Source organism: Indicator indicator, chromosome 2, assembly GCF_027791375.1.
Source record: "Indicator indicator isolate 239-I01 chromosome 2, UM_Iind_1.1, whole genome shotgun sequence".
NCBI lineage: Eukaryota > Metazoa > Chordata > Aves > Piciformes > Indicatoridae > Indicator > Indicator indicator.
This window is the reverse complement of record NC_072011.1, coordinates 46,287,361-46,313,798: the sequence shown is the minus strand read 5'-3', so window position 1 is coordinate 46,313,798 and position 26,438 is coordinate 46,287,361. Positions and strand designations below refer to the sequence as shown.

General features: G+C 39.6%; 1 protein-coding gene across 1 annotated transcript in view; it reads left to right on the top strand.

Moving 5' to 3' along the window:
• Window positions 1–26,438, top strand: part of PRKCE (protein kinase C epsilon) — a 291,359-nt gene that overhangs the window by 157,696 nt on the left and 107,225 nt on the right. Inside the window, exon 3 of the mRNA XM_054399123.1 lies at window positions 26,068–26,227. Coding sequence (XP_054255098.1) covers window positions 26,068–26,227 — 160 coding nt within the window. The remainder of the gene's footprint in view (window positions 1–26,067; window positions 26,228–26,438) is intronic.

The window sequence follows — 26,438 nt, the reverse complement described above, 5'->3', positions numbered from 1 at the left end:
TTCAAATTCCACAGAGAGAAGACACAGCAGAAACGTGCACATCGCCTCGGACATCAGATTTGACTGAGTTCATAGCTGTATGTGCCGATAAAAACATATCACATGTCTATTAAACAAAAATATTTGGCCTGTCTTTCTAAAATTGTACATCAGTGCATTAAACATCCACATCACTACGTTGAGGAATCCTCTAAGAAACATAAGTTCAGTCTGGCCTGGAGAAATCCCCATACTGTGTGCTGCTTTGCAGCTTGCTTTCTGAGGAACTTGAGTCCAAGGAGCTTGAGCTGTAGGGCTCTCTACAGCTCCTTATGGGCAGAAATGCTGAGCCTTCATGTGCTGTAAGTCTAATCTTAATGCAGAAAATGGGTGTTAAATTGTGCAGGCACTGTGTTTAAAAATATTCATGTGCACTGATCTCCCTTGAAGACTGGTGAATGAATCATAATCTGCTAGAAAGATGTAATAACCAAAAATAAAGCAGAAAATCAGTAATTCCTGTCTCTCATGAAAAATATCTCCTTTCACAGTAAAACACGCACAGTAAATTTAAAAAGTTGATTGATCTCTCTGCCTGCCTACCTATCTATTAAATTGTAAATTATGTATAAAATCTTGCCATCTTCTATATGCAAAATTTTTTTAGACCTAAATAAGAAAGAAATTGGAAGGGGCATTCATGACCAAGTCAATGTTAGTGCAATAATAACTTTTATAAAGAATTTTTTAAAAATAAGTTTCTACTTTTTATTTAGACTGCACAGTACTGCATTCCTCAAAAGACATTTTATTATACTTTATTGAATATAGCTCAATTTTTTGGATGCTGACACAATAAGAAGATGGGTATTTAGATGATAGAGATCATCCTCAAGGTAAGAGATAGTAAAAAGTTCTAGATATCATTGCTAGTTTAAGCAATAAGAAGTTCACTTCTGCTTTCTACATTAGCTCATTTTGTATGTTAAGCACTTACATTATTATGTGCTATCCCCGTCTTCTTTTATTGGTTTTACTCTAGCTTCTGCTTATCTTTTTTTTGTGATATATGAATAATATGCATGGGGTAACTTCTGGGTGAGTGAAGTGGCATTTATATATGGATTTATTAAGATAAATCATTGGCTTATTCTTCCTTAATAAGTATTTGCTTTGATGTTGTCAGCCTTACTTGTATGTTGTTCTGAAATTAAGAATAACATTATTCTGGTATAGAACATTTTTATTTTATTTTATCTATGTAGCTTCTCCATAATTCTACCTGTCACAGATTCTTTTCATTAACAGATTGTATTCCCAAAGTTTGAACTGGCATAGTTACTGTGGTCATTGCATAGAAGAATACAAAAATGCCATGGAGTAGAGAAAACCAGCCATGTGAGTTCCAGCTGTTGTCCCTGTGAGCCCCAGGGGTAGAAGGAGAGGGAGAATTGGTGTCTGAATGTTAGAAGGTAAAATTTGCTGTAGCAGAAATTATGTTTTCAGGAGTTAGACTTAAAATGACAAGAATAACACCATTAAGAGTAAATAAACAGAACAATTAAAAAGGAGAAGAAAAAAAAACAAAGGAAAAAAGAACAAGAGTTACAATTGGCTAGGAGGGAAATTTCTGTTTTAATTTCCAAAATAAGTCTCTCACTTTCAGAGAGTTTTTTGCTTTAATTTTGCAATGGCTAAGCTGTAAAGCATCTTAAAAACCTATTCCAAAGAACTGTTCTTCAGAGAGTCATTACTTTCTTTATTTGACATGTGCAGAGACAGATTCTTTTTGTGTGAATTTACAGCGATATAATTCAAAAATCCTGGCAGTTTATCAGAGTTGGTCCCTGACCAAGACCACTATGTTTTAGCAATTTCTGAGTAAGGAACAGGTGTTTTGGAGGTAGAACTGCTTAAAGAGATGAAATGTTAGGTGGAGAGAGTTCCTATCTTGGGACCAGTGGTATAATATCATGTTAAAATGGGCAACTTACCAGTAGTATTTCAGTAGCTGTTAGGAGGAATTCACCCTCAGAATTCACCCTCATGTTACATCACCATACAGATGACGTTCTGAAATGTCAGCATTAATTTACATGTTTGTGGAATGAAAGGAAGGGGAAAATGTAATACAAGTTAAACTGGAGATTCTCACTGGTCTGAAATATCTCATGATTGCCCAGACCATTATTTTGATGGTTCCATGTTTTGGAAGAGGTAATTCAAAAAGTGTTTCTGGTGCAATGGTGGAGCTGCGTACCTCTTTCATTGCTGATGGCAAGCAGCAATGATTTGCTGATCTCTCTGTATTCAATGGACAAATGCCAAACTGAGATCTTATTACTTTTAATTTGTATTGCAGCTTTCTACATCTTTCTGAATAATTTACAATCCATTTTTATCAAATCCACACCTCTGGCACTATAAGGATAATATTTAAAATGGCCTCTCTTAAACTAATACTTATTTTCACCCTTAGTTTCCAGGAATACCTGTTTTCCATGCTTCTGGGAAAGATAAATACAATGCAGAGGGAGGATCATGTTCATGATTTGGTGTCTGTCTTTCTATCTAAGGTACAAGCATAATTTGTATTGCTTGCTGAAACAGATACTGGAATAATTATTTTAAGTAAGTTTAGATGCTGCTAATAATAGTGCTAATGCTTGCTCAGAGAAATGCTTTCTTCCTCCTAATGTTCTCTGTGGGATCACTGAAAATTTCTTAGCTACATCTAATTTTCTTGGCCCATTTCTTTGACTATTTTCCCATCATTAAATGAAGGGTACTGTGTGACTAAGATGATATTCTTGCATATAGGAGAAGAAGGAAACTGATTCTGCAATGCAGACGCAGTGGTCCAAGTTCCTAAACATAGGCAGCTATTCTATATCCAAAACATGGAGGCATTTAGGATTTGAGACCTGTTTAGTGGACATGTTCACTGCACCTTATAAAATCTGTACTTTCTACCGTAAATTTGTTATGGTGGTCCCAAAACTACAGGATGACAAAAATCACTGATTACAGCTGACTGGTTTAGATGCACTTGTGTGTATTTCAAATTGTAGATTTTCACTTGTATAGATTTTCAAATTCAATGTGTGTTCCAAGTACACAGAAAAGAAAGGTTTGGTTTCATGTATTTGATGGGGGGTGTTAGTGGGAACTTTGTAACAACTCAAGGACTAGTAGTGAAGAGTTACTCTTTAAAAAAAAGATGTTTTTTGAGGACTCAAATCGTGAAATACTGTGTTTCCACTTCCTTGCTTTTCTTTCCTTCTTGTTAAAAACAGATGACTATCAAGATTTATTTTTCTTTGTTATTAAAATAATTTGGTTGCTGCTTTTAAGGTGTGGATGTGGTAGGTTGAAATTCTGCCCCCACTTCCCCCCATTGGCTTTACCAGACTAGCTCAGTTTGGAAGCAAATGGAGCTGTATTTACAAGCCAAACTACAATCTACAATGGAATGCAATTAATATGTAAAAATATACAGTATTTACAATATTTACAGGCATTTACAATTAACAAAACAGCACAGGTACCCCCCTAGCCAAAAGACTAGGGAAAGCTGTAATGGCTTCTCCTTCCCTGCCTCCCCCAGACACCCCTGTACAAAGGGAAGAGAAAAAGAAGCAGGATAGGTTAATACCAGTCAAAACAACGCAGTCAAGGTCAGCAAAACCCTGTTAATATCTCCCCATCAAAGAAGCAAGAAGAGAAAAGCAGACGAGAACAGAACTAAAGATTGTTTTGGGAACCAAATCTTATGGGAAATATCCCTCAAATGGGATCATTATTTTCCTTTTTACACCCAGTAGTAATTTATTTCCATTTTTTACTACTTTCTGCTCAAGATCTGTGAAAAATTTTAAAGGCATAGCCCTAAACTACCACAGTGGAATAAAGAAACAAGCAGGTTATAAACACAGCTTTATTTAGTCTAAATTACCGTTTTAATTTTTTCCCCATTTTTATTTGTTTATCAAAATGCCTTACATAGTTTTATTTGACTAATGGTATGCTAATTGCAAAGGTAATGCTTTATTAAAGAAAAGACATTTAGAGAACATTTTTTTCAACATGAAAGAATCTATTTTTGATATGTATTTACTAAAGGAAAAGGTTTTGCAGGGGATTAGCAATTTCTGATGGTAAAACCTCTTTCTAATCTGGGAGGTGATGTCTTCCTTACAGTCTTTTTATCTCGTTACGAATGAGGAAACATTATTTTTTTCTGCATTGAACTGATTGTAAAAATCTAATTCATGAGTGTTGTGATGTGTCATATGGGTAAAGCCAACAGCTCCAGCTACAGAGCTGTCAAAATTGTGTTTTGTTTTGTTTTTTTAAAACACTGGGAGCTTCTCTCTAGAAATTCTTTTTCTAAACACAACCAGTGTTAGGAGCAATTTTTTGAGGAATTTCTGACACCTTCTTAGGTAATTCACACTTAGAGAAAGTAAGTGGGAAATCAAAACCTCTTTGAAACTAGCTTGGGAGTGCTGCCATATGTCTTATTCTTGAGGTTATACAATTTTTTATTACTTTTTTGTGGTTTTTTTCAATTAAAAAAAAAAAAAGAGAGAGAGAGGGAGGGGGGAAAAAAAGCCAGGCTCCAGCTTTCAACTGCCACATCCTTCAACCAGACAGTTCTGGGATCTATTAAATCAAATCTCCATACAACACACTTCCCAGCTTGTGAACTGATAGGTTATACAGTTTCCTGTGCTGGTATTTGAATTTACCATGGGAACAGCTAAATCAGTGGCAGCAGGAATAAGGAGGCTCTGAATCTATTTTCTCAATTCACAGCCAGCTGACTTTCATGTTCATATTCAGCAACCTGATAAGCCTAAGTTAAAATTAATTATGTAGTGTTTGAATATGAGCAGAGGTGCTTGGGAAACCAAAGAGGACAGAAAGCTTTTGAAGTAATGAGCTCTGACTTGAATTTTTTTAAGGAAAGCTTTTTTCAAAGTATTTGCTATCTCTTGAATCACTACTAAACAAAACAGTAAGTGGAATGAAGTTGTAGAGGTTATAGTATTTCACAATTCCTAGATCATTTTGTATCGTTACAGTTTGGACATAGACAATCAGGGATTTCATTTATTTATATGTATGGGTTTTTTTAATTTCTACTGTAAGTAAATTGAGACAAATTCTGATTTATTTTATGTGTCTGTTCTCTGGCCTAACTGTAGGATTGTATCATGTAACTGTGAGTGTAAAGCATTAAGATATACAAATAGTCACCCTTTGTGCTGCAGGCATTCTACTTGTCATTCCCTTGGTTCTCCACAGATTTTGCCAGGACACCATCTTCCTCATGGTGCACACAGGTTTCCAGATGAGCTTTGTGCTGTTAGTGGCAGAAGAACTTACCTGATGCCTTAGAATATCCAAAGGTAGTACCACTGGTGTAAAGACAGGGTCAGTGCCGAACCAGCATAATAAGAGAAAATTAAATCACCAATCATACCAAGAACTGCTTTGTTTCTGTCTCAATTGTCTAAGTTAATTTCTGGACTAAATAGTAAGAAAGTTGTTTGGAGATTGAAGTAGTACTTGATTTGATCTTTGTGCTGAAGAAGATAAGGAAAAAGTTCAGTAATTTTTTTTTTTTTTGGAGTTCCATTTTCTCTTTCAGCTACAGTATACAGATCCACAGTCCAGAATTTAACAAGTGTTTTTCTTGGAAGACTTCCACTTTTAAGAAATACTGGAAGCAGGTTTTCTCCCACACATGTTATTAATTTTTGTATAGTCTTCACATATATTTTGAAAATCAACCTTCAGTGAATGCTGTGGGGATTTGCTAGTACTGAAATACTTTAAAGTCTTAGAAAGCAATAAAAAGTGATGTGCTGAAGGAGAAAAGAAAATCAGTTTACAATAATATGTAATAGAACACAATACGTAACTGTTATAACTTGCTAAGCTATCTTTCTATGCTATTCTCCTTCATAAACATAGTTTGAAGTAGCTTTCAGTGTCATGTATCTGTAGAAAACAGCATCTATTTTTTTTTTAAAGTCAATTCTTGCAGTACACTTGGTTCAGTATCTTTAGGAAAATCTTAGCAAGTCTAACATATTTTCTTAAGGCATAAGAATATCCATTCTTTTAGAGCACTGCAAGATAGGTCTCTAGATGCCTGTGGAAAAAAACCCCACAAATCTTAAGTCCTTTTCTGTGGCTAACTCTGTACATACATTTCTGCTAGTTCTTATGCAGGAATTTTCTGTGAGAGCAAGAGTTAACCTTCTTGAGAGTTAACTTTTTTTACAGCAAATGGATAGAAAGGAAACTAATTTTACAATTGACAATAATCCTAAACTCAGATTGGCCTTGAAGCTTGACTGATGCAAGCTGCATTGCTCACAGTGTGTCCTACAAGGAGGAAAAGGAGTGTTCCCAGATGCATTCTCTTTCATAAGCCTAGGTTCACTTCAATTTCTCCCTCTTTCTTCATTTACATCCTATTTCCCCTTGAGTTTCTTTCTTCAAAGTGAGAGGATTTAAATTCTCCCTGATTCCGTTTTGGTCTTTTTGTGTTTTTTGTCTCTATTCCCACAGTTAAGTCACCTCATCATACAAGATCCCACCCTTCCAACTTCCCAGCTGCTTCCATCAGTAAGTTCTTAAACATTCATGATGGAATATTACATCAAATTTAGACAATGATGAAAACCAAAATAGATCTCAATCAACACATCTGTTGCCTCTTGAAAGGCTGTTTGCCAAATCTTTTCCTCTGTGAGTACCCTTTTTATTAGAGACTTAATCTGCCATCGGTCAGGAAAAATGGCTCTGGTCCCATTAGATTATTTCATGCAGTTGAGGTTTAAAATCTTGTCTGAAATTCTGACTCAGGTGGAAATTAAGTGTCCATCTTCTTATAAGCCAGAAGCATTTTTCATTGTAGGTGAATGCTTAAGCCACGTGTTCACAGAATCACTGGAAATGTGAAAAACACTGATACATCTGTCTTACCAAAGGTTGGGGGATTTGGACTAAATATATAAAGGTATCAAGATACCAAGAAGGTATCAAAAGTTAGGAACAAGTAAGTTTTTGTAGCTCTCTGTGTTCAAGCATAGAGAATGGCGTTCTCTGCCCATGTGTGTCTTATGCAGTGAGACAAAGTCTGACCAGCTGTAGTGAGTTGACCTTGGCTGGATGCCAGGTGCCCACGAATGCTGCTCTGTCTCTGCCACTCCTTGATGGGACAGGGGAGGGGAAAATATGGCAAAAGGCTCATGAGTCAGGATAAGATTATGGAGTCTCATCAATTACTGTCCCAGGCAAAACAGACTTGGGGAAATTAGTTTGATTTGTTACCAATCAAATCAGAGTAGAGTAATGAGAAATAAAACTGAACCTTAAAAACACTTTCTCCCTTACTCGTCCCTCCTTGCTACTCTGAACTTAACTCCCAAATTCTCTGCCTCCTTCTTCATAGACTGTGCAGGGGATTGGGGAAGGGAAGTAAGGGAAGTTGCAGTCAGTTTGTTACATGTTTTTCTGCTGCTCCTTCTTTCTCACACTCTTGCCTTGCTCCAGTGTGGAGTCCCTCCCGTGGCAGACAGTCCTCCACAAACTTCAGCAACATGATTCCTTCCCACAGGGTGCAGTTCTTCATCAACTGCTGCAACATGATTCTCTTCCATAGGGTTCCCTTCAAGAACAGACTACTCCAATGTGGATCATCCGTGGGAAAAGTTGGGTCAGTAGCAGGTCCGTGTTGGAACTGGCTGTCTTTGACTCTATCAGACATAGAAGAAGCTTCTAAGAGCTTCTCACAGAAGCCACCCCTGCTACTAAAACATTTCTGTGCAAACTGTATCAGAATTAAAGTCGTATCTCCAGTGTATAGAGACAAGTAAGATTTTTTTCCATACTAAAGTTGGAGAAGTGTCCTCTTAGACTGCTTTGTCTTTGCCTTTCATTGTCACGTTTCGTGTCACATTTTTTTAAGTTTTCCTCTCAACCTGAGAGCTAGATATGAGTTGCTTCGTTTAGCAAGAGCCAGGGTTTTCATGTAATTCTATATTTGAGCTGGCAAACTATGCAAAACCTCAAATGCTGCAGACCTTTGCTGGGAATCGTAAGAAGCAGGAGAGAGATCCTTTTACTGTACTTTTGTGTGAAAAAGGGAAAATCAGCAGTACATTTTTAAGTAACAGTCTAATATTACATCAGAGCCCACAGCAGAATTTGTAGCAAATGCATGGTACACCCAAATTCCTTCTACAAAAGTAGCATGGATTGACACATGAGTAATGGTGAAATTGCTCACCCCATTACTCTGTTTTTTATTGTTATATAGAGTTTGAACAGTAAAATAATCTATATGTTAAAATCCAAAAGCAGGTAAGAAGTGTAAAAATTCTGTTACTTAATATAACTGAGAAATACTTCTTCTGCCAATGACAGATAATGAGGGTGGTCATTCTCCCATCCCTGTCTTCTGTCAGTCACCCCCAATAAATACCTATATAACACATTCACTCTACTGATGATATGCAAATTCACCATTTGCAATTTCCTCTTGATGCCTGGCAGGGAGAAAGAACATACTGTTTAGCACATTTCCATTTTTACCATGCAGTAGATGTTTAGAATTAACAGGGCAGGTAAATAATGCTTTTAAATATTGGAAGATTTCCATTGAAGTCTATGGCACAGTGAATGTGCTCTTTCATACAGCCATACCCATAAATGTTTTGCTACATCGGGGTTTTGAAGTAGTATGCTGATAATAAATCATATGAGTACTTCAGGATTTACATAATATATCTATTACTGTTCTCTGGATGGAAATTAGTAATAATCTATTTAATGTTGAAAGACACAGACGGCAGAGTTGCTTTAATAAGTCTGCTTGTGAGTCAGAGACATTCTTAATTAAGCTTTTGTTATGTGTATGGCAGGGAGAGGGGTATCAGAATAAGAAAAATTCCTCCCACGATTGCAAGAAAGACAATGGAAAGAGGGAATGAGTTCTTTTGCTGCCTATTTTTGTCTCTCACAAGTGATTGCAAGAACTGCCCACTTAGGAAATGGGCAAGATGAGAATGTTCATAGAATGTGACAGGATTGTCATAATACAGCCCTTAGTAAAAGATACAAACCAAAAAGAGCAGTGGCATGTTGGAACACTGGTGAAAGTGTGTTATGGGTTATATGTTGGGCCATAAAGGGAAAAGTAGTGGCAGATGTTACTTGTTGGTGGCAGCTGCCTTAGAGAATAGTCCTTTCTAAGGAGATGCATAGCACTAGTATCACTCGTTTTATTCAGTTCAGCAGTAGGGTTGTGAGAAATGAAAACTCCAAAGGCTGATTACCTATAGACTCCTACACCCTCTGTCCAAGAAGGGAAAAATGTATTTGTCCAGTTCAAATGAAGACTCACACTTCCACCTGCTCAGTGCCCTGCAGGCTCCACTGCAGAGCAAAGGTATATTATATGTTTTTACTGTGAAGAACCAATTTAATAAAAGATATAAGTGGTGAAACAAAAGGAGAAACATGATTAAAATTGCTTGTGATTACATTAGAAAGCTTGGTCTTTCTGTCAGGCTGCTTGACTGCCATCCTTAAGGTGGCTGTCAAGGTTTCCTTGGTGAAAATACAGGGCTTCAGGTTGCTGTGGTGGGTCTGTCTTGGAGCGTGTTTCAGTGATACTCTGATCCTTGGTTGTTCTTGATGACAGGTCCAATGTTTTACCAGATTTGGCTTCCTGGCTAGATAAAGAGCTGGCACAGAGTTCAGACTCTTGTTTGTAACGTGTATGGAGATCACAGAATCACAGGATTATTGAGGCTGGAAAAGACCTCTGAGATCATGAAGTCCAGCCTATGACCTAACACCACAACATCAGCTAAACCAAGTGCACATCCAATCTTTTCTTAAAGACCTCCAATAATGGTGATTTCACCACCTGCCTGGGCAGTGCATTCCAGTGCCTAATCACGCTTTCTGTGAGGAAGTGCTTCCTAATATCTAAACTAAACCTCCCCTGGCACAGCTTCACACCATGCCTTCTTGTCCTGTCACTAGTTGCTTGGGAGAAGAGCCTGACCCCCACCTGACTACAACTTCCTTATAGGTAATTGTAGAGGGTGATAAGGTCCCCTCTAAGTCTCCTCTTCTCCAGGCTGAACACCCCCAGCTCCCTCAGCCTTTCCTCATAAGACTTTCCCTTCAGCCCCCTCCCCAGTCTCGTCGCTCCCCTCTGGATCCACTCCAGCACCTCAATATCCTTCCTGAAGTGAGGGGTCCAGAACTGCACACAGTCCTTGAGGTGAGGCTTCACCAGTGCCAAGTACAGGGGCAGAACTACGTCCCTAGTCCTGCTGGCCACACTATTCCTGATACAGGCCAAGATGGCATTGGCCTTCCATGCCACCTGGGCACACTGCTGGCTCATGTTCAGATGTCTGTCACCCAGCACTCCCTCTCAGCCAGGCTGCTCTCCAGCCATTCATCCCCCAGTCTGTAGCACTGCATGGGGTTGTTGTGGCCAAAGAGCAGGACCTTAAACTTGACCTTGTTGAATCTTGTACCATTGGCCTCAGCCCATTGACCCAGCCTGTCTAGGCTGAGAGATACTGTGGTGCATGCTCAAACTCAAAAAATTACAATGAATATGTTGTAAGAACAAGAAATAATTCAGCAGAGGCTAGATACTGTTTCTATGGACAAACCTTAAGTATGAACTTACTTCAGAAAGCAGAGCCTTTTAAAGTTATTTTGAAATAATGATAGTTTACTTTCTTGTTTCACTATTGAAAGATTTATTTCCCAATACTTAATAATTTGAGGTCTTAGTATTGTTGTTTGCCTAAGCAGACAAAGCAGTTGTCTGTCAAGATAGTTACAGTGAGAAAACAGGTATAAGGCATCCTGAAACTAGCTGGCAAACAATGGCTATGAAGATGATTGTCTCACTTGTTATTTCTAATAACATGTTCTACTGTTTGGGATTAAATCCTTTTCTGTTTATCAGAACCATCACAGTCTCAAGAGTGGGTTTATCTACATTAAGGTACAAATACTTCATGTTTTACTACTTTAATAGTGGGGGGGAATATAATTTCCAACTTTGTACAACCTGTTTTAATTTGTTGAAAAATATCATTGCCATTATCTGAAAGTATACAAAAAGAGTCTCCAAATACAATACTAATATAACACTGTCATTATACCTGCCCTTGAAACTTCCTCTGACCTTCCCAAGCATTTTTTTCATCACAGAATTGAGGATTTGGTGCTTTTTAATTTATACTAAAATCAGTCAGAATAATGGGAAAGATTTGTCTTGCTTGGGATAAAGCAGCTGTTATGCTTTGCTGGCTTTCTCGGTTATCACATAGGCACTGTGTGAGGCTCTTTTGAGTCACAACAAGTTCTGCAGTGGACTCTTTCTGCCCCATGGAGGACAAAAGTGTTTAGTACTTTCTCGAGCAACAAATGAAGAAAAAAATTCAAAAGCAAGAAGGGTCACTTCTCTAAAGTAAACTTCCCAGTGCTTGTGTTCTTCTCATGTCTGCAATGGTGGCATCTTTGGCATCTTTCCCAATTGTAGGTAAGAAGATTTCACTGCCACTGTGAAGCACTCTGAAACTCAAATACATACGCTATCTATCACAGAGTTGAGCTTTGTGAGGGGTATAACCATTACAAAACTATGTTTGACCTGTGGAGGTAAGACACCATAGCTTCTTAATGTGGTTGCATGGAATTATAAGATTGAATATGGAGATTTTAGCACAAGTGACTGCTGTCTTTTTTTTTTTTTTTAATGCATTTCTAGGCTTGGATAGAAACAAGCTGTCTGTCAGGAGGGGGATCTGGAAGTGGAATTAACAAGACAACTGTAATATTGGTAGCTTAAAGGCAGGAAGATGTTTTCTTTCCCCTTTTTACCTTCAGATATCACAGCTTTTCTGCTGCTAGCATATGACTGGAATATCCACAGGGACTTGTTTCATTCAAAGCAGCTTCTATCTTGCTGTGACCTGGGAAGCATACAAAATTTTTACCATCATCTTTTCTGTGACATCCTGCTATATCTCTCACCACACCCAGCCCCTGATCTTTCACATGGTATGCAAGAGGATAATGATTGCCTTGCTACAGATACTTCAGTAGTTTCTGTGCTAGCAACTTGCTTTTTCAAGTTGACATTCACTCATCCAGCATAATTTACTGCAAAAGGATTTATACTGGCTATTAGCAAAACAGTCTGCATGCCAGAGCAGTGAAACAAGATACACTAGTGTGTTATAGAATCTCCCTCACTGGAGATTTTCAAGAACCATCAGAAAAATGGAACCTGAGGATGCTTGAATTACATGAGACCCTTCCCACTGCAGGAGGCTGGGCTTGTGCATCTCCTAGGTGCCTGCCACTTAAGCTTTTGTTATTCTGTGGTAAAGGAACAAAGCTGAAGTTGGAGAAATAGTTAAAAACTAACTCTTCTGAAAGACCAGAAGCCCCAGTCATGCAAGGTTCTGTTTCATCATGTTCCATATAGCTTTTGCAACTATTAGAAAATACTGCTGAACTTCTCTATCACAAACACATGCTTAAAATACTGTAATTCGGGATCTGTCTGGTTTAATAGTTACCGCTGGGAAAAGGGCTTTGTCCTGAAATTTTCACAATGCTTGTTTTCCTTCTTAGCATCACAACACCGTTTCCTTTCCAGGAAATGACAAAGACCAGCAGCTCAGGTGTTGACCCTGCAGAGAGGTCAGCTGACCCTGCAAATACTGCCATAGCCTGGAGCTTTGTTAAAATAAGCATACACGTGTACACCACTTGGAAACTTCATCTTTTACAGCAGCCCTGCCCGTGTTGTTTTGTTACATTTTCCTCCTTTACTTGAAGACAACCAAAGAACAGTCAATATAAGTGTGTGTCACCAGAGTATTGATCACCACCTCTTCCACCACAAGTGGCTGGCCATGCTCTGGGGAGTACACTGCAATCACTTTGCAGGACGTGTTTTCAGACTTACTGCAATAAGGGTAAGAAAATCTAGTAAGGATAGCTTTTGGGTTGATCATAGTTATAATAATCTTATGATAATAAAATTATGTTTTCTAATATACATGTAGTTTCTTAATTTAAAAGACCTTCAACATTTTTAGCTTTAGTAAGTAATCGATTTAATAAGAGATGTGGCACCCTGTTAGGCTCTCAGGACTTAACACTATCAGTAACCAGGGAAATACAACTCATTACTAATGCTGTATCAACATGAATTGAATGTTGCTGACAATTTTTTTTTGCCCCTGTAAGTTTATCGAGTCAAGTTGTGGCACAAAAACTGTGGTACATTTTTACAAATTATTATTTCACATGACTAGTTAGGACAGGAGCAAAACCATTAAATTCTGCAAAGTAAGATTTTTCTCCTGAATAATAGCTCTGGTATTTACCATATGTAGAATGCATTTTCACATCTCTAATTTCAATTTCAGATTTGTTGACATAAGAACATTGTGTTTGGAATGAGGCTGTTTGTTCCTTCCAAACAATAACACTAGAAGACCAAGTTAACTTCAGTTAGTATTGATATTTTTTAATTTTTTTTTTTGTCCTGTTGTCTGTGACTTCTTTTTCCAACTGAAAAAGCTCTAAATTGTGTCATGTGGAAAAAAAGTCTTGGAAGTTGAAATTCTATTTTAAAAACTTTGAGATGTGAAACTGACTTATCAGAAAATCTGTCATATGCCAATAACTTCCCTCTGGTATTTCTAGCAATATAACTTCTTTTGTCAAATAAAATGTAATGTGAAAGTTTTAGTTACAAGTTCTTTGTTTCTTGAATACCATATTTCTTAAAATCATTAAATACTACCAGTAAAGAAATTGTGAAGAAGTATAAGGAATCACTCTCTGTTTTGATTACTTTGTGGGTCTGACGTATTTATAAGAATTGCTGCTTTCACCTTCTAAGATGAAACCAGTAACAATGTCATCTGTGTGAGCCCCCAGGTCTGAAAATGGACATAGCACCCTATGTTTATGTCCATCCGCTACCAGTTGTCCATTTGACAGTTCCTGTAAGATAGAAAACTGCTCATTAAATATTAGATTTATTAAAACATAGTAAATGATCATCTGAAGGTGACCATGTGTAATTGTATATTCTAGTACCTTACGCTTGTGTAATTTCTCACAATTCTGTGCAGATGGAGAACAGAAGATTTTGAGGGCTCATTTTGAAGACTTTCTTAAGGAAAGTCTCAAAGTCATTGGAATGAGAATTTTGTTTAAGCAAGTAGAGAATGGTTGCTTTAGGCCCCTGGTTTTGAACATAGTCCAAATTACTGCCAGCCAGCAAGGATTTCTGAAAACTCAGATGGACTTTTCCAATTACCGAAATTGCAATCAGGTCTTCAGTATTTATGAGACTCTTCAATATCTCATGGACTTCATGTTCTCCTTTACTAAGTGAATTACAGTTGTCTCTTCAGGTTTAAGTGAGCTAATGAATGTATTCATGATAATAATTGTGTAGAAATGGTTTGAACCATGTGTAAATAATCATTTGGATACCTTTGTAAGTTTTGCTTTGGTTTGGTTTGTCTTTTTAACAAACAAGCCTTGAAACAAAAATGTGTCTGTCACAACTCCAATCACTTTCATCTGTCTGTATGTCAAGGGAAGTTTTTAAGTACATATAGGCAGAATCTGTCATTTGTACCAGAATTTAAGCATTTAAAGATAAATATATGTTTGAAGGTATATACATTTGAACCTGAACTCATGTTACAAAGCCACCCACAATATTTGGCCTTCATGTACTTTTAAACAGAATTTATTCTTCAATACATTCAGTAGATAGGGTGTTGACAGACCTGACTTGTCAAGATACCTCTCTCTTCTAAAACGCACTCATTCTCTGAGCATTGTTTCATATCTTTAGTAATATTCATCATCTGTATTTTTGTTTACAATATAGTGCTATCTAAGGACCTGATTCTTCTATTAAACAAGAAAGTTTCTGTCAGTTTTCATAAATAAAGCAGATTTGAGATACAGTAAGCAAAACTTATGTGTTTATTCGTTGAGAAAGGAATAGTCTGAAAATATTATGCTTCTAGAAAAATTGCATGCTCTTTCTATGACTGTGGTAAAATATCTGATTAATTTCTGTGTTCATCAGTAACAGGTTTATGAAATTGTATTGTAGCTTTTACCTTGACACTTTTTATCTGAAGTTCACAAAATTAATTTCTTGCATGTGCTACCACTAAACAAAGCTTTTTAAAAAGAAATAAAAGGTAACTATATGGAGGTGTTTAGGGATGGGGTTTTTTTGTTGTGTTGGAGGTTTTCTCTGGTTTTTGGTGGTTTTGGGTTTTTTTGGGGGCGTTGGGATTTTTTTGTTTGTTTGTTTGGCTTGGTTTGGAGGTTTTTTTTTGTTTGGTTTGGTTTTGGTTTTTCTTTAAGAAGGCTAAGGCCTTAACAGTTTCTGTCTGGAGAAATCCTGATGACAGTATATATGCTTCTACTGCAGAGACCCAAAGAGTTTGAGACTAATCTTTGAGACCTAATTTTGATGCACAGTGGTCACACTCCATTCTGAAACCTGAGGAGTCCTGGACAGTGTTTCTGCCCCTTCTCAATTTCCAGCATAATTTCAGGCAAATTACCTACCCCTTCTGGCTCATGTCCTTACTCCATTTAGATGTTACATCGTGCTATAACAAAAGCTTTATTTCAGTACTTACATGCTGGTTAGAGTGGTCAGGTATAAATGCGATACAAAACCTCTAAATCTTCAGCAATAAAACACCAGTACAATTATTGTTCCTTTGCACTTGTTCTTCAGTTAGGTTCTGTTATAATTATTAAGGGTTGATGTTAAGCCAGCTTTTTTTTTTCCTTAGTTTGTAGTTATGCAACATGAGCAACATAAAGACACCCAAGAAATGCCTGGGGTGAAACGCCCTTTGCGCCAGAAGTGCCCTGGAGGCGTCAGTGTTGTCTTGCATGTTTACCTGGCAGCCACACTGGTTGCTGAGAGTGTTACCATTGTATACGGCCTACTGTTTGACTTGGATGGGGCAGTAGCAGTAGCCACTTAACTAAAACATGAGACTTTAATTTATTTCTTTTTCTTCCCCAAATACTGTCACTATTTGATGCCAGCCCCCTCTAGATTAAGGGAAGTACTCAGCATGTTCCTTTTTCAGAAGTCAGCATTCTGAGCAGTACTAAATACTGAAAAGCCTTTTTGTGTAATCTCTCTCTCTTTTCTCTTTTTTTAATTGTTTTTTTTTTTTGTTTGTTTGTTATCAGAATTCTGCAAATACTTGCAATATAGAGGATAAGAAATGGAAATGGCACGTTTTGCTATGCAGGATAATTCTGTGTGTTGCCATTGGTGCACCACACAACCTCTCATTTATGCTACAACCAGTTTAGTATGAAACAAGACCTGAAATGGTCAAGCCTTTGTTAAATGTCTCTTTCCTGCAATCTTGCCCCCTTTGAAGGTGGCTGAGCATTATGTCACTTTCTTGTCTTTTAAGTTTTGGCTTAAAACTCATACTTAACAGATGCTACACAATTAACACTGTTAAATGTAGTTCCAGGCAGCTCATTTAAACAACCACTTTGCAAGTATTCATGAATTTTGTGCAATTTTGCATGCCAAATAATGTCTTTTGTAACACTTCTGTAAGAGCTTTGGATTTAAGCCTTGCAAGTCTTTTCAGTCTTTTGAAATTGTAGGCAATATGTCTCTGTGTATGAGTCTATAAAAACAATGATATGCTGTTGTTTCCTGAATAACTCAGTGTTACTCTTGGCTGCAATGAAAAGAAATAGTGACGTGTATAGTTTGGGGACAAAATTAGTTCTGAATTTGCCAGTTCTCAAGTACTAATGTATAAAACCTAAAGTTAATATGCTGCACTGGCAGTTTCTCCATGAACATTTGGAAATTATCATGAGCCTTTCTTATTCCTTCTGTTGAAAATGGAAGTTAAATAAATGCCTTTTTTTTTTTTTTTAAGGATAAACTGAATAATATAAATGGCTGAGGAGCTCAAAGTCAAAACAGAGAACAGAATGTATGTTACAAAAAGAAACCGCTTTTATTGAGGAAATGATTACCCTTTAGTAGAACTACTCAGAGTATTTTGAAGCTTGCATATAGACTGGTGTCACGATCCAGTGGTGAGAATTTAGCAGAAGTTAAACCCCTTGCGTTCCAGCTGGTGCTGGGTGCAGCTGAGCTTGACTTCTGATTGACGCCCAATTGGACCTTTACTGTGACTAACTTTTACATTCTCGGGAACAGAAAACGGAATCAAGTGCCTAAAAAGGTTTATTGACAGACTGCAAAATGGATATCGCGGTGGTCGAGCGGTGATGATGCAACGGGAGAGGGAGCGGGGCCAGGCGGGGTGGTGGCTCTCTCTCAGGCGCACGCCAGGGCACGCAGGCAGGCACAGGTACAGCAGGCTCCTCTCGGGCAGGCACACAGGAGAGGTAGGCAGCGGCTCTTCGCGACAGACACGCAGGTCCTTCTCCCAGCCGACAGCTCTCAAGCAGCTCCCTAAGCAGCTCGGCAGTCTCTCCAGATAGTCATAGTCTCTTTTATCCTTCCACACCTTGCCCCCAATCAGTTGCCACCTGCCCCGATTGGTCAGCAGAGTGCGCGACTAAAGCCATCTCAAACCTGCCCCCAGGCGTTTCTGCCGCCTTCACCGCCAGGGAGACCCAGGATCCTAAATCCCACCGGGGAGTCTCCCGAGTACAAAGCCTCTTACTTGACCCCAGAGGGCCAAGTGCCAAGCTCCCTTATACCAAACCATTATCCCTAATGACTTTCCCAACGATATTGAGCCATATACGTATTTCAATCCCTTACAAGGCTGTGACAAATCGACTTTATTTTAATTTTAACTCCTCTGATAAAAGTAGAAGTGCCACACACAGTATGTGGTATCCTAATAGTATTTTTTTAACCTATTACATAATCTATATTATACAAAATCATCTATATTGTATAAAAATGGTGTGATCTATTTTAAACTTTTAAAAACATTTAAAGGTCAGTTTTGCTTGGGATACTAGTCTTTTCTAAAGCATATATGGAAAACACCTGTTGGATGTGTCATGCAAACGCTGGGGATTTTCCCCAGTGCTCTTGGCTTTCCTGCATGTGAGCAATGAGAGGCATTTGGGAAGAGCAATGTAATTCCATTTCATAGAATCGTAGAATCATTTTGATTGGAAAAGACTTGTTAGAACAAGTCCAGCCATTATCTACCGCTACCAACTCTGGTGCTAAATGCCTTCAGGCAGTTAAATGAACATCTCTAGTGTGGCTGTTCCATATGAGATAAATGGATTTTAATTTAAACATAAGGCTATTAGTGCCACTAGAAATGAGTGGTTCACAACCCTGGGCAGGAACCTGCATAGAGGTGATCATCCACTTCTGAGTCACCTGGAAAACTTGTTACTTGTTTTTGTTCCTGTGGTCTGCAGCAGCAGTGTGAATCACGCAAGATGTGACAGATTTTCGCTTGAGGACTGTGGAAAAGCATTGTTGACATGTTTTTGTTGGGTAACAGTGAACAAGTCAAAATTAGTATAAACGGAGTGTAAAGCTCATGGGTGAATTAATTTCTCTTGTGGCTTGTTAAGCTTTTATGAAAGGCTGATGTCCAGTCATCCAATGCCCAGACATGCAGTCTAATGCCAGATGCTACTCTAGCCCCCCCGCCCCCCCCCCGCTCCCACCCCAAACAAATAGTGCTGCCAGCTGACAAGGTGGGGACTCTATATGGCTGTAATGGGAGGTGAGGTGGAGACAGTCACTGCTGGCGATGCCCTGCTCTTTAATGTGCAATTCATCTATGCAGTATGACTCTAAAGCAGGATGTGGTACACAGATCTGGCCGAGTGCTATTCTTTAATGATACACATGGAACAGCAGACTGACAGGAGAGACAGTTTTGGGGTAAGTGGCTAATTTACCTCCAGCATTATCTAAGACAGACCAAGGTAGTAGTAGGGGATTCTCTTCTCAGGGAAACTGAGGGCCCAATTTGAAGGCCTGATCCATCCCACACGGAGGTCTGCTGCCTCCCTGGAGCATGGGTGAGGGACATTTCTAAGAGACTCCCCAATCTGGTGAGGCTATCAGACTATTACCCGCTGCTGGTTATGCAGATTGGGAGTGATGAAGCAATGCATAGGAATACAGAAGCAATTGAAAAAGACTTCAGGGCTTTGAGGAGATTATTTGAGGGCTCGGGAGCACAGTGGTGTTCTCCTCAATCCTTCTAGTGACAGGAAGTGATATTGAAAGAAAGAAAAAAAATCCATGCGATTAACACATGGCTTGGAGGTTGGTGCCACCAGCAGAACTTTGGTGGTTTTGACCATGGGGAAGTTTTATTGGCACTGGGTCTACTGGCAACAGATGGAGTTCATCTGTCCCATAAGGGGACAAGACTCCTTGCACGTGAGTTGGCTGGGCTCATTGGCAAGGCTTTAAACTAGTTTTAAAGGGGGATGGAGATGTAGCTGGCCTTGACACCAAGAACTCTGGGTGTAGTAGCCCAACACTTGTGGAGCAGTGTGTTGATATCTTAGATAACCAGAAGGTCTACCCCACCTCAAAACTATGTACTCAGCTCCCTCCCTGAAATGTTTATACATTTCATGCAGATGAGCGTGCAGAATGAGCGATAAACAGGAGGAGCTGGAGGCCATTGTGCTACAGAGAAACTCTGATATAGCAGCCATCACGGAAAGCTGGTGGGATGCTGCAGTCAATAGGTACCAACTTTTCAGAAGGGATAGACAAGGAAGAAGAGGTGGTGGAGTGGCCCTCTATGTTAGGGATACATAGGAAACTATGCAAATTAATGAAGGTGATGATAGGGTCGAGTCCTTCTGAATAAGAACCAGGAGTAAGGCCAGCAAGAGAGATATGATGGGAATCTGTTGTAGACCACCCAACCAGGACGAAGAGGTAGATGAATATTTTTATAAGCAGTTGAGAGAGGTTTCACAATCACTACACTTGTTCTCATGGGAGACTTCAATTTCCCAGATGTCTGCTGGAAATACAGTACAGCAGGGAGAGAACAGTCCTAGAGGTTCCTGGAGTGTGTGGAGGATAATTTCCTGACACAACTGGTGAGGAAGCCAACCAGGGAAGGTGCTCTCCTGTACCTGCTTCTTGTGAACAGGGATGAACTTCTGGGGGAAGTAAAGGTTGGAGACCATCTAGGGCTCAGCCATCATGAGATGATTGAGTTCTTTTTAGGAATATTAATTATGATTTATTAATAAGGCAAATATTAGATTAATAAAAATATTAGTTATTATTTATTAGTGTGAAAAATTCCCCCAAAACTTATTAATAGGTATGATGTATGGCTGCAGTATATTTAAAATGGATGCATACAGTGTATAGGCAATATTAACAGTTTAAACAGTATTAAGCAAAGGGGGGGAAATAACCCTGGGAAAGAGAATTGGCCGCTGCGTTATGCTGCTTGTCCACCAGAGGCAGACTTGACAGGATCCTTGCCAAAATGACAGAAATAAGACAGATAGAACCTTTTAGAAAGAGGATTGTATAGATCTAAACAACTGCTCACAATATTATTTCGCCAGAATTCTCTCCGGGGCTGCAATATACTCCAAGTTACACAGAGCAATGGGAGTTCCACCCACATGGAGGGGCACTGGTTGCCAGCAGGGTTGTCTCACTGTCCCAATGGCCAGGCTGGCCGTGGCGTGACGGCAGGCAGCTCTTGACGCTTCCCAGGGTTTGCAGGCTGTCTCAGGGTTTCAGGCTCTTGGCAATAGACTGCTTCTCTCGGCACTTTGCTGCAAGGTCTGGGTTTGAGAAGTAGGCGCTTAACCTGGAAGTGACTTACTGCTGCAGGAGGATGGCTCTCTGGGTCTTGGCTCACCCATGATTTGTCTGCAGGCCTGGCAAGACATTTCTATCTGCTCCTGGGCTTTTACAATGCGGAGATGCTAACTATGGTTTCAGTGCAGCTTATATGAAGGGGCTTGCGTCTTTTTGGGTAAACTGAGGCACAGCAAAGATTCTGAGGTTCAAGGCTCGTGGCTTCTTTTCCCTGACCACAGGCAAGGCAAGGCACCTTGTTTACAATTTGGCTTTGCTTTTATTATTTGCCTGAGAATCAATTTGGCCAATTGGCAACCAACAGAAAGGGATTTCACCAGGCCATGACCATATAAGGTAAAGACTTAAGTCTGTGTGAAGCATGGGCAGTGCACCTGCCTGTTTACCACAAGAGGAGGATATATCCCTTGTTCACCAGACTTCCTGACTCCTGGGTTCTTTGTCTTTTTTCCGCGTTCCCCAAACTCCTGCAGGAGGGAGGGAGATCATGCCTGGACATGCCAGGACTTGTTCTGGGTTTGTGTTGGGCCCGTTTGGCCTTACTACCACAGTCCTCTATCCTTGGGGAAGCAGGGAGAGGGGTTAGTAAAAATTCCACCTTGAACTTCCAGAGGACGAACTTTGACCTGTTCAGGAGACTGATTGCCAAAGTCCCTTGGGAGGCCATAGGATATAGGAGTCCAGGAAGGCTGGGCATACTTAGAGAGGGGAAGGCACAGGAGCAGGCTGTCCCTGTCTGCCAAAAAATGAGTCGCTGGGGAAGGAGTCTGGCCTGGCTGAACAGGGACCTTTGGCTGGACCTCAAGACCAAAAGGAGAGTCTATGGCCTTTCAAAGAGGGGACAGGCCTCTCTTGAAGACTATAAAGATGTAGTGAAGCTATGCAGGGAGAAAATCAGGAGAGCCAAAGCACAGCTAGAGCTCAACCTAGCTACAGCTGTTAATGTTAAGAAAAATGTTTCTATAAATTCATTAACAATAAAAGGAGGACTAAGGAAAATCTCCATCCTTTATTGGATGCAGAGCGAAACATAGTGACTGAGGAGAAGGCTGAGGTGCTCAATGCCTACTTTGCCTCGGTCTTTAGCACTGGAATGAGCAGTTCCCTGGACACCCAGCTTCGTGAACTAAGAGTCAGGGCAGGGAATCAGAATGAGGTCATCACAATAAATGAGGAAGTGGTCACTGATCTGCTACGCCACTTAGATGCACACAAGTCTATGGGGCCGGATGGGCTACACCTGAGGGTGCTGAAGGAGTTGGCAGATGTGCTCACCAAGCCACTTTCATTATTTACTTGAAGTCCTGGCTAACTGGGGAGGTCCCAGTGGACTGGAGGGTAGCAAATGTAACACCTATCTACAAGAAAAGAAGAAAGGAGGGTGTAGGAAACCATAGACCTGTCAGTCTGACCTCGGTACCAGGGAAGGTCATGGAGCAGGTCATCTCAAGTGCCATTACACATCATATAGAGAACAACCAGGGGACCAGGCCCAGTCAGCACAGGTTGATGAAGGGCAGGTCCTGCTTGACGAACCTGATCTCCTTCTATGACAAGATGACCCAACTATTGGATGAGGGAAAGGCTGTGGATATTGTCTACCCAGACTTATGAAAAGCCTTTGACACTGTTTCCCACAGAATTCTCATGGACAAACTGGCTGCTCATGGCTTGGATGAGCACACACCCTGATGGATAAAGCACTGGCTGGGAGAACAGGCCCCAAAAGTGGTGGTCAGTGGAGGTAAATCCAGCTGATGGCCGGTCACAAGTGTTGTTCCTCAGGGCTCAGTGTTGGGACCTCTTCTGTTTAACATCTTTAGCGATGATCTGGATGAAGATATAGAGTGTGTCATCAGTAAGGCCTAATGCCAGGTCCTGCACCTGGGTCACAACAACCCCAAGCAATGCTACAGGCTTGGGGAAGTGTGGCTGGAAAGCTGTCTGGCAGAAAGGAACCTGGGAGTTCTAATCGACAAGCAACTGAATAGGAGCAAGCAGTGTGCCCAGGTGGCCAAGAAAGCCAATGGCATCCTGGCTTGTATCAGAAATGCTGTGCCCAGCAGCAGTAGGGAGGTGATTGTGCCCTTGGACTCAGCTCTGTGAGGCCACACCTTGAGTATTTTGTCCAGTTTTGGGCACCTCAGTGTAAGAGAAATATGTAGGTGCTGAAGCGAGTGCAGAGGAGGGCGATGAAGCTGTGAAGGGCCTGGAGAATAAATCTGATGAAGAGCAACTGAAGGAGCTGGGGCTGTTTAGCTTGAAAAAGAGGAGGCTGAGGGGAGACCTCAGTGCTGTCTACAACTACTTGAAATGACATTGTAGAGAGGCTGGTGCTGGTCTCTTCTCCCAGTTCATTAGCGATAGAACAAGAGGGAAAGGCCTCAAGCTGTGGCTGGGTAGGTTCAGACTGGACATTAGAAAAAAAATTTTCATGGCAAGAGTGGTCAGGCATTGGAATGGGCTGCCCAGGGCGGTGGTTGAGTCACCAACCCTGGATGTGTTTTAAGGATCGTTTGGATGTGGTGCTTGTGGATATGGTTGTAGAGTAGGGTTATTGGTTGGACTTGGTGATCCTGAGGCTCTCTTCCAGCCTGAATGTTTCTGTGATTCTGTGAAAACTGCAGTTCTCCAAACTGTGTGAGTATCCTTCTCACACACAGAGATGCTGCTTGTATGGAAATTATATCAATAATTGAGGCTTGCCATTTAATCTGATTATTTCAGATATGTAGCTCTGACCTGTTTTCAAGTCAATGTATTTCTTAAAATGATGCTGTTTTGTTTCAATTATAAGTGTTGTAAGTGAAAAATGGAATTTCATAGAAGTATTAAATATAGAACTGAAAGTAATACAGTCAAATTAGTTGTAAGAATTTATTGATTTTAAAAAAAAAAAGTTACAGTAATGTCACAATACTATATTTAGCCTAAACAAGGAGTGGATTTTTGTCTGCCCTTTATCTGTGAAGAATTACACTTAAGATGAAAAAAAGAGAAAATACTGATTATCATGTCAAGTGTGAACTGTGCACTGTCAGAACATCTTGTTCATTTCATATAAGCAGATAACTTTTTGGGAACCCTTTCCAGGAGAATGAGATTTTAACTTTCTGACATCTAGGCTACATCCTTTAGAAAATTCTACAATCTGACTGATAACTAAAAGAACAGTTCTGTGTTAATATAGAATTATTTCCTATTATAACAACTTTCAAATGATTTCCAGCAACTTAGCAAAGTCAATAAAGCACTCGATGGAAATAGGAGTGTTTGTTAGGGTTTCCAAATACTTGTTACATATTCTCTGTGGAAGACAGTCTTTCTCTCAAGAAGCCATGGTATTTATTAGACATCAAAGTTTTGCTTAATGAATACAAATAAACAAAATTGATATCTAGTTGGTACTTCTTATCTCTTGAAGGCAGACCTAGAGCCATTGCTTTTTGATTGTTCTTTGGTGTAAATAAGGGGAATACTTTTATGTATAAGTCAATGTTTGTTTACTGAAAGCTCACTTAGAATAGAAAAGTAATGTCATTCTGGCCATCCCACAGATGTGTCTTCTTAGGATGATAACCCATGCTGAATATGAAGGTTTTATAAGATGTTCGTGTGTAAGGAGCTTAGGCTTTTTAGTGCATAATTGAATTCACTAGTGTCATGGGTTTTAGCCCTTGATGTGCAGAAATAGATCTTGATTTGCGGGTCTGTGTTCTGTGTTTTTGCAGGATATCCATGCATTGGCTTAATTTAAGACCATTTTACAGGAATTCCTAAATCAATACCTTTTAATTTTACAGCCTTCACAAATAGAATTTATTTCAGTGTTTGTACAATAATTTGAGACTGCTAAATTTTATTTGTTATTGGTAAATACTCTACTGTTGCGTGGAGAAATCATTCATGTACAGAAAAGCTTTCAACAGATGGAAATTAGACCATTATAGTGATTCAGGGTAGCTGCAATTCAGAGAACAAGTGTTAAATACTTTTCAAAGTAGTGAGTGCATAGATTCACTTGGCAATGGATTACTGAATGTGGTTCCCTCCAAATTTGATACTGTCTTGCAGTGATGTAAGTGGCTCAAGGAATGCTTGTAAAATCTGTCATTCATTGACGACTGTGTGCTATTCTTCAGTGCTAATTCATCCTCAGCTTTTGCTGTATGCATATAGAATACTATGGTGCTGTTAGTGATACTTTTCAAAACAAAGCCTTGAGAAAAAAAGTCCCAGTGCACTCTGGAAGATTTTTTCCAAATATATCCATCCTCAACCATTAAACCTCACATTTTGCTGGAAGTTTACCAGTATCAAAGTCGGTTGTAAGAGCGTGAAGTTCAGGAATTCTATGAAGTAGTCAGTTCTGGATGGACTTTTTGTTCTGCTCGATATGTTTTTTCACTTACCTTTCTTGCACATGTGTGAACTCTCTCTGTATGGAGAGATGGGGATGTTGGGAATTTTTTTTGGTCTTTTTGCCCCTTGAACATCAAATTAAAAAAAAGTCCTAGCTGTTTAGAGAAAATAATGTTGTCATTACTGGTAAAGAGGTTGTCAGCGTGCTTAATGTAGATAAAGCGCAGAAGAATTACTCCTAGCTTAGCATGAATTTACAGATGAAGGTTTGCAGAATCACAGAATTGTAGGGCTTGAAAAGGACCTCCGTTTTAAAAGTCTCCAGAGAAAGACTCCAGAACCTCTGGTCAGCCTGGTCCCATGTTCTGTCACCCTCAAAATAAAGTTTTTCCTTTTTCGTTAAGTTCAAGTGAAACCTCTTGTGTTCTAGTTTGTATCCTTTGCCCCTCATTCTATCACTGGGCACCGCTGAAAAGACCCCAGACCCATCCTTGTTATTTCCACCCTTTAGGTGCTTATATGCATTTATAAGATCCCATCTCAGTCTTCTTTTTCCAGGCTAAAGAGCCCCCAGGTCAGAAGTTCCTGTACTAGTCAATGAAAACCCTGCGCTTAACTGATACTTAAGAAGGAAAAAGTAACCTACAGGTCAGGAAAGTTATCTTTCACAGCTAGGTAGAGACGATTATTTCATTTTGGAGAGTATCTGCTTATGTGCTGCGTTTGAGTTTTCCCATGTTTGTGTCTGATACAGTCAATGCTTCTTGTTTTTTCCTCTGTTTCAGCACCCAAAGACAATGAAGAACGTGTGTTCCGGGAGCGTATGCGCCCCAGGAAGCGGCAGGGTGCTGTGCGGCGCAGAGTACATCAGGTTAATGGACACAAGTTTATGGCCACTTATCTTAGACAACCAACATACTGTTCGCACTGCAGAGATTTTATATGGTATGAAGCTGCTTCGCTTTATTTGCAACTTTGAATTGAGGAATTAACATACCCTTCTGTTCTGATGAAGTATAAATGGCATACAGTAGTAGTTCTTTTCCTCTTCGTTTTAATATTAAGCTGTCATCAGTTTTGCAGATGATAATTCAAGACTGTTACATTTCCATCACAAATACTAGAAATTGTTTTACTTTGTGTTTTTTCTCCTTTG